Below are 12,429 nucleotides of genomic sequence, written 5' to 3' on the forward strand. Positions count from 1 at the left end.
TCCCATATTGCTATGACAGGAAAGAAGGGGGAAAGAAACCCAGCCAGATCAGGCCATAAACATAAAGAGAAAAAAATAAGGAGGAAAAAACCCACCTCTCTGCCACAAGCTTGTTTCATTTACAAAAAGAGCAAACCCTAATTTTTCCCGAAGGCTTCTCACCTTCCCCCCACAACTCCCTCCCTTTGGCTCAATTTAATCTTGGAGATATTTTATTTATATAGAAAAATAGCTCACATAGCTCCATGCAGAACATCCCATTCCCCTGGCCTTTTGGGCAGCAGCACGGTGGATGATGCGATCCCTCCTTGGGTCTCTTGCCTTAGAATCACTAAAGTTGGAAAACCCTCTAAGCTCATGCAGCCCAACCCCACCGTGCCTGTGAAACCATGTCCCAAAGTGCCATGTCTGCAGCTTTTTTGAACCCTTCCCAGGACAGAGACTCCACCACTGCCCTGGGCAGCCTCTGCCAGGGCTTCATCACTCTGTCAGTAAGGAAATTTTTCCTAATATCCAATCTAAACCTCCCCTGGCGTAACTTGAGGCCATTTCCTCTTGTCCTACCACCTGTTACTTGGGTTGAGTGGAGGTGATGCTGCAGTTCTCGGTGTTTAAACAGAGAAAAATATGCATTTCAACCCCAGAAACCGAGCTGTGGCAAGCAAACAGCGGCTCTGCCAGGGTCAAGGGACACAACCAAGAGCCATAAGCCTCTGGTGAGCCTTCACCTTTGGGTGAGCAGCCTCCCTGAGCTGGACTCCGCTTACCAACCTGCCATCTCCACCTCTCCCCAAAGCCACAGCCACTTGCCGTCAGATCCAAACAGCCAGGAGCTCCAGGTGATTAAATTCTTGCTCTGTTTTGCCAACAAAGCTACTTGCAAGCACAACCAGAAAAACAAGTGTTGGAGGCCTAACCGTTTCATAGAATCATAGAATCACCAGGTTGGAAGAGACCCACCGGATCATCGAGTCCAACCATTCCTATCAAACACTAAACCATGTCCCTTAGCACCTCGTCCACCCGTGCCTTAAACACCTCCAGGGAAGCCCAAGGACCCTTTCTGTGAAAATTTTTTTCCTAATGTCCAGCCAAAACCTCCCCTGGTGGTGCTTGAGGCCATTCCCTCTTGTCCTGTCCCCTGTCCCTTGGGGAGAGCTTTGTTGCTCTTCTCTGGACTCGTTTCTCACAAGTCTCCAGAAAATCCATTGTTTTCCAGTTCTTCCAACAGGTTTTAAAGGGCTTTTCTTATCACAGAGCACCCAGACTTCTTCCACCCGCCCTCTCCCCTCCGCTCAGCAGGGAGGCAGCTGTATTATAGGGACCTGCACTTGATCCTCAAAAGCTGAAGGAGGTGAGTGAGAGGAGGACAACGGTGAAGCCACCACCCCAAGGTCCCCCCGAGGCTCTGCCTCCCAGGCCAGAGCCAGCTCCTTGCAGAAGATATCAGAATCTTTTCAGGTCTCAGAGAGCAACTATGTAATGACAGCATGAAGTGACACGTAACAAGTCCCATATGCAAACTCCCCAGTCCAACGGGGACTATCGAGGAGAAAAACCAAGGAAATCACCCCATTTCCAGCAGGGAGGTGCTGGCACACCCCTGGGCTAAGCCAGCCCTGCTTGGAGCTGGAAAGACAGATGCTCTGCTAGCCCTCCGAGTTATAAATAGCGTGACACGATGAGCCTTTCCCCAACTGTGTTCCTTCCAGCTGGAAAGGAAAAACACAGATGGTTTCTCTGCAGCCGGGCAGAGGCAAGACCTCAGCCTCAGCCCAGGGGAAGCCAGAGCTCTCCTGCTGCAGGACAAGGGTTCCCAAGGGTGCACAAGCAAGGAGAAGCCTGCACAGCTTCAGGGAAGGATCTTCTCCAACCCAAGAGGTAGGGACCAGCAGCAGAGCGCTCCCTGCCTTTCCCTGAACCCTCCCAGGAATGCAGAGTGAAAACACCTGATGCTGGAGTTAACCTTGGAGCTTCAGGCTGAGTTTCGCAGCAAACGCCACCAGCTGAGCACCCGCTGGCCCTGGGGTACCACCCCAGTACCCTTCCAGCTCCAGCTTTGCACGCGCTCATCCATGCCTGGACAACCAGCTTGAGAGGATCCCACGGGAGGGGGAGGCTGCTCAGGAGGTTTAATGTGCAGTATCCCTACTTTCCCCCCAAAATGGTGTTATTGGACCCCAAACCATCAGACCACACTTACCTGCTTTCTGCCAGCAAGCCCAGAACCACACACAGAGTCATTACATCCATCCTTCCAGCCCAAAACCGGGGGTCCCTTTCCCAACTGCTCCTGAGCCATCACCCCTGCACCTTTTTATGGGGATGGAGGGCTCAGCCAAGCTCGCCAGTGCACATCGCTCCACTCTCTGGCTTAACAAGTCCCTCTCCCAAGTTTCGCATACTTTGGCAGGCCCTGGCTTTATTAATAGCTCCGCTGACCTTGTTTGTGCCTGCAGCCCTTGCTGGAACACTAAATTTTTCCCACAAGGCAGTGATAATCCCATCTGCTCCCGATTTTGCTCTACATGGGTGAGCAAAGCTTGATTTCAGGTGGCTGCCGTGCCCTGGGGCTTTAAGGGCAGCTTTGCAACAGCTCCAAAAGCCAGCAGGCAAGCCCTGGCCGAGTCCCCTCGCTGTCCTCATCCCAGGACCGTCACATCACTCTGATTCAAGCATCCCTCCCGCTCCCAGCAGCGCTCGGCTGCTTGTGCACATCCAGACTCGGGCAGGATGGAGATGGGTGACACCGTGTCCGCACCCAGGGGCGATGCCCTGTCTCTCCCTTTGACGTCAGCCCAGGGCAAGAATGGAAAGCGGCACCAGCTCACTTAGGAACAAACCACAGGTCCGACTGCCCCACCACCTGCCCTGCAGAGGCTGAGCCAGAATGCAGGGGATCAGCCTCCCCCGATGCACCAGTCCCTAGGAGGACAGGACTGAACCCCTAGCATGAGAGAATGAAGACTACTTCGCACAACAACGCTGCCATGCAGGGCTCTCCCTGAAAAAAAAACAAAGTAGACCGTATCCAGCATCTCCACGGAACAGGGCAGCAAAGCTTAGTGCAGCACTTTCCATTCCTTGCCTGCCTTTATCTGCTACGTTTATCTTTATCACCTCATTTTTCTGCTGTGCCATGCAATTTGCTTCCCTGGCAAAGGGACTTGAGGGCTTGGTGCCAAGCTGAATGCACCATCCAGCGGTTCAGCTGGTGGCATCGGGTTGTCCAGCTGCCCCCCATTGCTTTGCAAAGACTGAAAGCAGGAGAGCGAAAGGTCAAAATCAGCCAGATTCCACCCCCAGGATCATTTTCCTTCTCAACCCAAAAAGTCCAGCTGGGAAGGGAGCTGCTCTTCCAAAACGCAGCTCAGCTAAGGGTTTTCTTTCAGCCTCCTCTTGTGATCAGAACCCAACTAGGAATATTTCCAGCTGGGATAAAATTAGCTTATCATTTAGCATCAAATGTGCTCGGTTGTGGGCTTGACCAGCATGGTTTTACAATTAGCAACACAGACAAAGACTACTTTGCTATTGAGGCTTCCGAAGCTGGCTTCCCAGCTGCACCAGGAGATTATCCGAGAGCTGAATGAACTGACAGGACTTTTGCAGGGAAAGAACAACTACAAAGAGGAAGCAATTTGCCGGTAATGAGCAGAGCGCTCTGGAAGAGATAACTGCAAGATGCACAGAAATTCAGCTTCAGCTCTGGCAAGCCACAAGCCAATGCTCATAGAATCATTTTGTTGGAAAAGACCTTTGAGATCGAGCCAAACTATACCTGTCCACTGCTAAACCAGATCCCTGAGCACCTCGTCCGCCTGTCTTTTAAACACCTCCAGGCACAGTGACTCCATCACTCTCCTGGGCAGCCTCTGCCGGTGCCTAAGAACCCTTTCCATGAAGAAATTTTTCCTAATACCCAATCTAAACCTCCCCTGGCACAACCTGAGACTGTTTGCTCTCATCATATCACTTGTTATGTGGGAGAAGAGGCCAGCACCCACCTCTCTACAACCTCCTTTCAGGGAGTTGTGGACAGCAATAAGGTCTCCTCTCAGCCTCCTTTTCTCCAGGTCCCAGCTCTCTCAGCCATTCCCTCTTAAGACTTGTGCTCCAGCCCCGTCACCAGCTCTGTTGCCCTTTGTGTTGTCCCCTTGTGCTCCCCACAGTGACCCCCACCATACCCGCATCCTTCAGCTGTAACGGATCCACTCCTCCGGCAGTCACCCCCACTTGCGAGGCCACAACCCCAGCAGCAGCAGCAGCAGCCCTGGAAGAACATCTCTATTTCATCAAGTTAATGAACAAATTGCTGCATCTGTTTCTCCCTCGCAGCTCCTCGTAGGGAGAATTTGCCCGCTCTGGTTTTTGTTTTATTAATTAATGCTGGATTGCTGCTTCTAGCAGGCTGAAGAGGTTCGTGTCCTGCATAGCCCACCACCACCAGCAGCCCCCGCGCTTTCACAGCCACCGAATCCTTCTTGGAGGGAGAAGCCTTGTCAGAAAGAGACAAGGATGGGCTAACAGCAGCCTTGCCCAAAGGCATTGGAACAGTGATGGAGCCCCCAGTCAGGGTGGGCAAGCTCAGCACTTTCCAAGGAGACAGCACGGACCTTGCAGCCTCCACCTCTCCACCCACCAGAGACATATTAAAAGTGTGCTACTGCCCATGTCCTCCACCTCCAGCACCACTTCAGATGTGTTCAGCGTCTCGCTGTCTTCTGACAGCAACACCTACCACTCAGACAGTATCTATGACAACGCCGTGTCATGCAAGACTTGCCTGGGAGGAACCCCGAAGGGTCTTTTGTCACCTGGTTACAGAGCAACAGAAGGCAAGGGCACCTCTGCCACCAACCCAGAGCGCTCGTCACCCAGCCTGGGCCGTGCAAGGTTCGTCTGCAAAGACAGCTTGTCCCGATTTTGGAGCCCACGAGGACTAGACAGAGCTCCCCAGCCTTCTTCTCAGCATCTGTTTGCTAGTGGCTGTTTAATAGAAGTAATTTATTGTCAGTTCCTTTTCCTAGCTATGCTGTGTTCCTTCAACCATCTCTGCTTCTCCCACAACCACGCAAATTCCGGCCCCCGCTACCAGCCCTGCCTATGGAAATGGCATCTAATCCAGCATCCGCCATCTGTGGGCTTCTCAAGTGTCAACCAAGGGTGTCATCCAGGGATGTTTTCCCTCCTTCTTTGGGAGAAGGACTGCTTTAATAATACAGAAAAACAACATTCCTCAGATTCATCTCGAAGAACATCATTTGACATCACATTTTTATCCCGTTTAATTTCACTTAACCCTGCCTGTCCTTCTATAGCCAGAGGGAAGCCACTTCTCAAGCAAGAAGAGCACCTCGACAACATTCAAGTGGCATCACCTCAACTTTTTTGGGCATCTCATCCCAGCTCTACCAGGAAGCTCAGCCTAGGACCAGTCCCCTGTGCCATGCTGGCAGGAAGAGCCCTTCCCAGAAAGAAATACAAAAATACAGGGACCATTAAGTCCACTGTTTTCATAGCAGAGACCCTGGAGTCACACATCTGGTCATTGAACCCTCCTTCTTATAGCCTCGAGTCACAGCATCACACCAGCCGGGAATTTCCAGAGTACATGCATAGAAAAAGAGCGCTGCACACAGATAACTTGATTTAATAGAGACATTATTTTACATTTATAGCAGTGAGAAAAGTGCTTCAGGGAGATACTCCAGTAAAGGCAAGCTACGGCAACGCTACAGTCCTGGTCACAGGTTTTCACGCACAAGAGGGGACGGTTGGATGAAGAAAAACTTGGTTTACAGGAGAAAAGTTGAAAACAAGCAGTTGGATGGTGAAGAGTAACTGGGCCTTTAAAATATATTTTATCTCATTATGAGAACAATCTGCCTGTCCCGAAATAACTCAGTAAGTATTATTTTAAAGCACTCTGCCACTCTCTTCACCCCAGTGAAATAAAAATTCCATAAAAAAAGAACCCAAAGCCACAGAATATTGGTCCCCACACTCCTCAAGTGTCTCTGTGAGCTGCTGTTGCTTAGCAAACATCTCTGGCTCAGCCCGACATCAATCCTGACCATATGATGTGCTTTACCTCGAGTACTTAACCACCAAGCTACACGCGTCCAGAACCATATGATGCCTTGGTCATTGTCAGGGAATAAAACAAAATGAGGAAGAAATGGGTGTGAAGGAAACTGCAGCTGGCCAAGGAATACGAGTAAGGAGATGGGGGAGAAAGGAAGCCTTGTGGCTCAATGTTTAGGTCATTCACCACCCAGGCAAAGTGAATTCTGCGTGCACACATGTCATGACACCAAGCCAGGATGCAATTTCTGCAAGCTCCTCCTCTCCAGCCACTTGCAGCAACAGCTCCTAGGCCCTGGGACAAACATCTCATTTACAAGGAACAAAACGTCCTCGTGTAAAACTTTGGAGAGGTCAGCTTGATGTAAAAAGGCCACTTGGAGCTAGAAGTTGCCCCCCCAGCTGCAACCAGAATAGTGGTTCCTCCACCTCCTGCCACGCTCACAATCTCTGGCTGCCCCAAACATCTCCTGCATCAGCTGCTGATCACTTCTCATTCTGCTTCTCAGCAGTTGTTCCCCTAGGTTGTCTCTTCTCCAACACAGTAAATGGTTTTCTCTCTACAAACTAACCTTCCTCGGGCACCACGCTGCGTGGTGGGAAACTTCTGAAGGGCTGGACCGCGCGATGCCCCAGGTACTAGGGACAGGGGCACAATTCGCAAAACTCTTTGCGCTCACATTTAATTAAATCTTGAAGTCATTTCACTGGTCCCATGACAACTCTGAATAAATGTTTGTTCTTTTGTATTAAGCAGACAGTCTCTTCCACAGCCAGATGTTCCTCATCCAGCTGTACACAGCGCATGCCCTGGTCACTGCTCCTCCAAAGGCAGCCGGCATTTTCCATCTTGGGCAGTGTTGTAGGAGTCACAGTTTTTGCACTTTAAGCCTAGGAGATGGAACTGCACTGTAGACCGGGCACTGCAGTCATTGCAAAGGATCTACAAACACAGAAAAGAGAGAGAGAGAGGCTTCAACATCAGCAGGACACTCGGCAAGGTGCTACAACCACGCTTATAGCAATCACAGAACTGGGTTACCATCAGGGGACAAAGTGGAAAACACATTCCTTTTTAAAGACACCGGCAGAATTTATAGGACTGATGTAACTTTTCCGCTTGTAACTACTTGGATCACGCTGTATCATCACAGAGAATCTACTTTTAGTAGGGCAAGGCGACTCCTTGCATACATCACAGACAGACATGCTTTGGCTTCTGCTCTTGATGGAGGAACCACCACAGAAACCCTCAAGTGCAAATGAGAACGGATTAACAGCAGCCAGCAACATCAATCGGTCTGCCGTGGGAATGTTCTTCTCAAAATAGGCAGCAAAGAGGTTTTTCCTAAATATCCCGATGTCATGAGCTGGTGGGATGGGTTGTCTAAACCATAACAGATCCACCTAAAACATTAATGACGAGTGCTGTTCCATTTAGCATTATCTGCACACAGCAACCACTTCCACAGCTCTGGGTTAGCACAAAGAGACAAAAAGAAAACAGAAGCCGTCTTGATGTGCCAGCCTTGCACACATCAGCAGCTGAGTATTTCTGCAGAAAGCCCACCGTGTTTAGCCTGGAGCATGAAGCTCCAAGCTATTAAAAAACAAACGTTCCTCCTTTTTGCTATGACAGCACCACCAGAGAAAGTAAGATACTTCCAAAGACCAAGCCGTTTCTCTGGCGTGCAGCACAAAGAGGTGTGGTTTTGGGGTTCATTTTGTTTTGGAGTGCAGGAAGGGAGTATTTTTTTGTGTTTATAAGCCCAACAGATGAATACTGTAAGCCTACACCCAACATTTCATCACTCCCTAATCTGCTGATCCAGGAGAAGTTCCGAGTGCCCTCTGCTGCTGGCAGCGCAAAGGCACCGAGAACAGAGTCGTCCCTTACCTCCACCGTCACGTTCTGATACTCAGTGGGCATCGGAGTCTGCGCTACTTCATCATCCAGCTGCCGCCAGTACCGTGTCATATCCAAGGCCGAGTGCATGCACAAAGGACACCTGTAACCTCTGCCAGAAGGGAAAAACAATCTAAATCAGAAGAGGGAGTGAGGCCGTGAAACAAGCCCCCCAAAAGGCCAAGTTTCCTATCACATCAGTCAAAGAGAAACATCACAAACCAACAAGTTCTTGCAAACTGAATTGGAAATTAAAAGCCCTTTATCCCTTTAGGAGACGGCTTTAAGCTATTTGGTACAACATTGGCATCGTGATCTCTGCCTCTTGAAGTGATCTGTTTGGACTACAGAAATATTAAGAGATGTTTAGAAATACTTACTCCTTTAGCATGTCCTCGTAACATGTTCTGAAAAGAAAACACAGCGAGAAGTTCAGTAAGGAGAATGGAATCACTGACTGGTGACACATCTGGAGTGAACAAAGGGAAAAGGCACACAGCTATTCCCAAAATAAAACATAAAAAATATCCCGGGTCCAAGTGAGATTCCCAGCAGAATCACCGCGTACTTCAGCAAAAATCTGGAGACAAAGCACATTTGGTAGCATTCTAAGGTCTGCTAACTTAACACAAGGGAACGGAGTTAACACTACAACAAGAATTGTGTGGTTCAGGTTTGCTGAAAACATGGAGTATGGGGCATCACAAGGTAAGTTCAGGGTGAGCAGCAGATGAAGGAAGATTCAGTGTGGAGAGACTGATGTCAAACACCGGGGCCATTCACTTAGCCCATACAGACAATGCAGGTGAAAATGAGGAGCTAAATGAGTAACAAAATGTGGAGTCTGTAACACATACAGAAGCAGAAAGGGAAAATGGAAGGGAAAAGTGGCAACTGTTCCTCCAAAGGCATCAAATGCAATGGATCACATCACTTTATATTGCCAATGGAGGCAGCAGTTTCTGTAGTGCAACAGCGTGCTCCATTGGAAAGGACCTAAACTGAACGGATGAGCTGCCACCAGCCTCTGAAAACCATCGTGCTGCTGCTTCCTGCACCAAGGAGGGACTCCTCTATAGCATTCTTCAAACTCCAGTAGTAACAGAAGGAAATGGGAAAATTCCGAATGAACAGTAACACAGGTTCCTCTGCCGCTGCCAAAATTTACTGCGGAAGGAAGAGAACCTTTCTAAATAAAGTATTTCCTGATGAAACAGGCTATCTCCGACCACGTGGGCCCTTCAGAAACCAGCTGTAAGCAGCTGATGGAGACCAACCAGGCCTGGATAAACACAAAACGCAGCAGCTATTCCTCTCTCTCAAATATCTGGAGTGCTTTACCTGTGAAGAAGGTGACCACACGGCAGAACGTGAGCTCCGACACGGGATGTGTGAATATCCTGTTTCAAGTACCAGACCAAAGACAAGAAAATTAAGTTAAACGCAGTCAAAAGTATGGCCACAGACAAATCCAAGGGATGAAAAGAAGCAGCTCACCTCCAGACATATCGGACAGTCCTGCCTGGAGACATTTTCAATGCACTTGGCAAAGACAAAAAGAAATAACAAGTTACTGCACCGCATGGAGATATGCGTTTTTGTGAATTCTACGGTTCCTTCAGAGAGGCAAGAAAAGATGTATGAAACGTTATTGCTTGCCTTCAGGTTTGAAATTCTGAGAATTATCAGGTGACTTAGCATATTAAAAAAAAATGCCTGCAAATGTGTGTAAGAAAAGGGCACCCCGAGCTCCTGCAGCAGCAAGTGGCCTAGCTTTTCCTACACTGCAGCAGAACAGGAGCTACAACTTACATATTGCCAGCTGTAGCAATCTCCTGGTAAAAGGAGGCCAAAACATTTGTCTCTCATTACTCTCACTGCTAGCAAGGCCAACCCAGAGGCGACCTATGTTGTTGTTAGGTGCACTTCCGAGAACCTGCCCCTGTCTGCGTGGCCTTGGATAGAGCTGAGGTACTACCAGCTTTAGTTTTCAAGATGTTTTTGTTACGATATGGAGTTAATTGGTGTGTTCTTACCTTGTGCTTTCCTTGAAGACTCAAATTTAGGCACAAATTGCATTTGGAACAGTGGAAAAAATCCTCCTTTGGTCCGATCCTACGGAATCAAAGAATGTTCTGAGTTGGAAGGGACATACAAGGGTCACTGAAGGGTCTAACTCGTGTCCCTACACCGGAGTACCCCAACATTCACACCACGTGCCTGAAGGCATTGTCCAAACACTTTTGGGCTATTGTCAGGCCTGGCGCCGTGCCTGCTTCCCTGGGAGCTGTTCCAGAGCTCCACCACCCTCTAGGGGAAGAACCCTTTCTGATGTTCAACCTAACCCTCCCCTGGCATGGTTTCCACAGGAAGGTGTCAGGTCACGGCTGGCACCCTCCTTCCTGCCCTGCCCCATCTCTGTCCCCAGCCAAGCGCAGCAGAGCTGGGATGGAGGATCCCACCCTCCCTTCACGCACCTGCAGATGCCACACCCAGTGCAGTGGTACTGCTTCTTGTCACGATCAAAGAGGTGACAGATGTCACAGTAGTACTCGCCGAAGAGGTTTTGACAGCCCTCGCAGCGCTGCTGGGCCTGCAGCATGGAGAGGAACCAAGGAGGAACCCTTAGATGTGAGGCTATCATAGAATGGTTTGAATCGGAAGGGATCATGCAAGTTATCAAGTTCAACTCCCTTGCAATAAGCAGGGACACCTCCCACTGGATCAGGGGCTCCAAGCCCCATCCAACCTCGCCTTGAACCCCTCCAGGGATGGGGCAGCCACCACTGCTCTGGGCAACCTGGGCCAGGGCCCCCTGCCCTCACAGCAAAACATTTCTCCCAAAGATCTCATCTCAGTCTCCCCTCTTTCAGCTTAAAACTGTTCCTGCCGTCCTGTCCCTGCCCTCCCTGATGCAGAGCCCCTCCCCAGCTTTCCTGCAGCCCCTTTCAGCACTGGAAGCTGCTCTAAGGTCTCCCCAGAGCCTTCTCTTCTCCAGACTACACAACCCCAGCTTTCTCAGCCCGTCCTCACACAGCAGGTGCTCCAGCCCTCGGATCACCTCTGTGGCCTCTGCTGGACCTGTTCCAACAGATCTACGTGCTGTGCTGAGGGCTCCAGAGCTGACTGCAGGGCTCCACGCGGGGTCTCACAGAGCAGAGCAGAGCAGGGGGGCAGAATCCCCTCCCTCACGCCACTGCTCCGACTGGTTTGGATGCAGCCCAGGATACAGCTGGCTTTCTGTGCTGCGAGCACACGCTGCCTGTTCACATGTAACTCCTCACCCACGAGGTCCTGGTGGCGGGGACCTCCTCCTCCTCCTCGTCCCATCCCAGGACAGCACCCCAAGCCTCCAAAGAGTGACCTCCCCAAGATGGCGCCAACGCCATTCAACGCCTCCATTGGCGACGAACCCCCAATATGGCGGCAGCTCACCCACTCAATAACGGTGACCTCCCCAATATGGCGGCCACCCCATAATACCGGCGAGGCTCGCAACATGGCGACGACCACTTCCCCACGACGCCGACCTCCCCAAGATGGCGGCGCCCCCGGCGGCCCTCACCTTCTGCAGGAGGCGGCAGCGGGCGCACTGCACCTCGGCCACGCGGAACCGGTCCAGCTGGTGCTCCTCGGCGCTGTCGTGGCACAGCCGGCACGGGTACAGCTTCCCGCAGCACGGCGCCTGCGAGCAGCACGGCCGGCGTCAGCGCCCGCCCCACGGCCGCCCCCGCCGCTCTCTCGCCACCCCCGCCGCCCCCGCCCCGCGGCCGCCCCCGCCCCGGCCGCGCCTCACCCGCAGCAGGCAGCCGCGCCGGTAGTGCTCGCAGCCGCCCTGCTGCTCCTCCCCACCCGTCGCCATGGCCGCCAACGTCGCCCGGACCGGCCGCCAACGCCGCTTCCGGTCCCCACGCTTCCGCTTCCGGCCCGGGCTTCCTACCGTCGGCCTTCGTGCCTCGCTCTACTCCAGCCTCCTCCAAACCCTGACCTTTCTCCACCCCTAATTCCTGAAAACTTGTTTTTTTCCCCCCTAATTCCAAAACCTTGCTGGTTCCCCCCTCACCCATTCCCCCCAAACCTTCTGTTTCCCCACCCTATTCCCCCAAACCCTTCCTTTCCCACCCCTTTCTCCCCAAACCTTTATTCCTCACCCCATTCTGGTTTACTGGGAGGTGTCCCTGTCCATGGCAGGGGCTGGAACTGAATGATCTGTAACGTCCCTTCCAACCCGAACCATTCCATGATTCAGTGATTCTATGAAAACCTTACTTTCCCCTCTCCGTGCCCCCAAAAACTTCCTTTCCCCCAAACAATAATCCCCAAACCCTTGGCTGTTTGGTGCAGCTGATGGCTGCAAAAAAACTCTATGTCGACTATTATAACTCACTCCAAAGTCCTGTTTTACAGTGCAGGTGATGCCACCAGGATAAATGAGT

General features: G+C 51.2%; 2 protein-coding genes across 2 annotated transcripts in view; both read right to left on the reverse strand.

Moving 5' to 3' along the window:
* TIFA (TRAF interacting protein with forkhead associated domain) overlaps positions 1 to 12,429 on the reverse strand; it is an 84,311-nt gene that overhangs the window by 39,659 nt on the left and 32,223 nt on the right. The window lies entirely within an intron of this gene.
* Positions 5,638 to 11,886, reverse strand: RCHY1 (ring finger and CHY zinc finger domain containing 1). The gene is made up of 9 exons (XM_069855086.1): positions 11,790 to 11,886; positions 11,559 to 11,678; positions 10,471 to 10,586; positions 10,030 to 10,108; positions 9,491 to 9,535; positions 9,335 to 9,393; positions 8,374 to 8,400; positions 7,985 to 8,105; positions 5,638 to 7,030 (listed from the first exon to the last, which is right to left on the reverse strand). Exons 1-9 carry the CDS (start codon positions 11,853 to 11,855, stop codon positions 6,902 to 6,904), a joined length of 762 nt encoding a protein of 253 aa, XP_069711187.1. The 5' UTR covers positions 11,856 to 11,886; the 3' UTR covers positions 5,638 to 6,901.

The sequence above is a fragment of the Phaenicophaeus curvirostris genome, chromosome 4 (assembly GCF_032191515.1).
Source record: "Phaenicophaeus curvirostris isolate KB17595 chromosome 4, BPBGC_Pcur_1.0, whole genome shotgun sequence".
Taxonomy (NCBI): domain Eukaryota; kingdom Metazoa; phylum Chordata; class Aves; order Cuculiformes; family Cuculidae; genus Phaenicophaeus; species Phaenicophaeus curvirostris.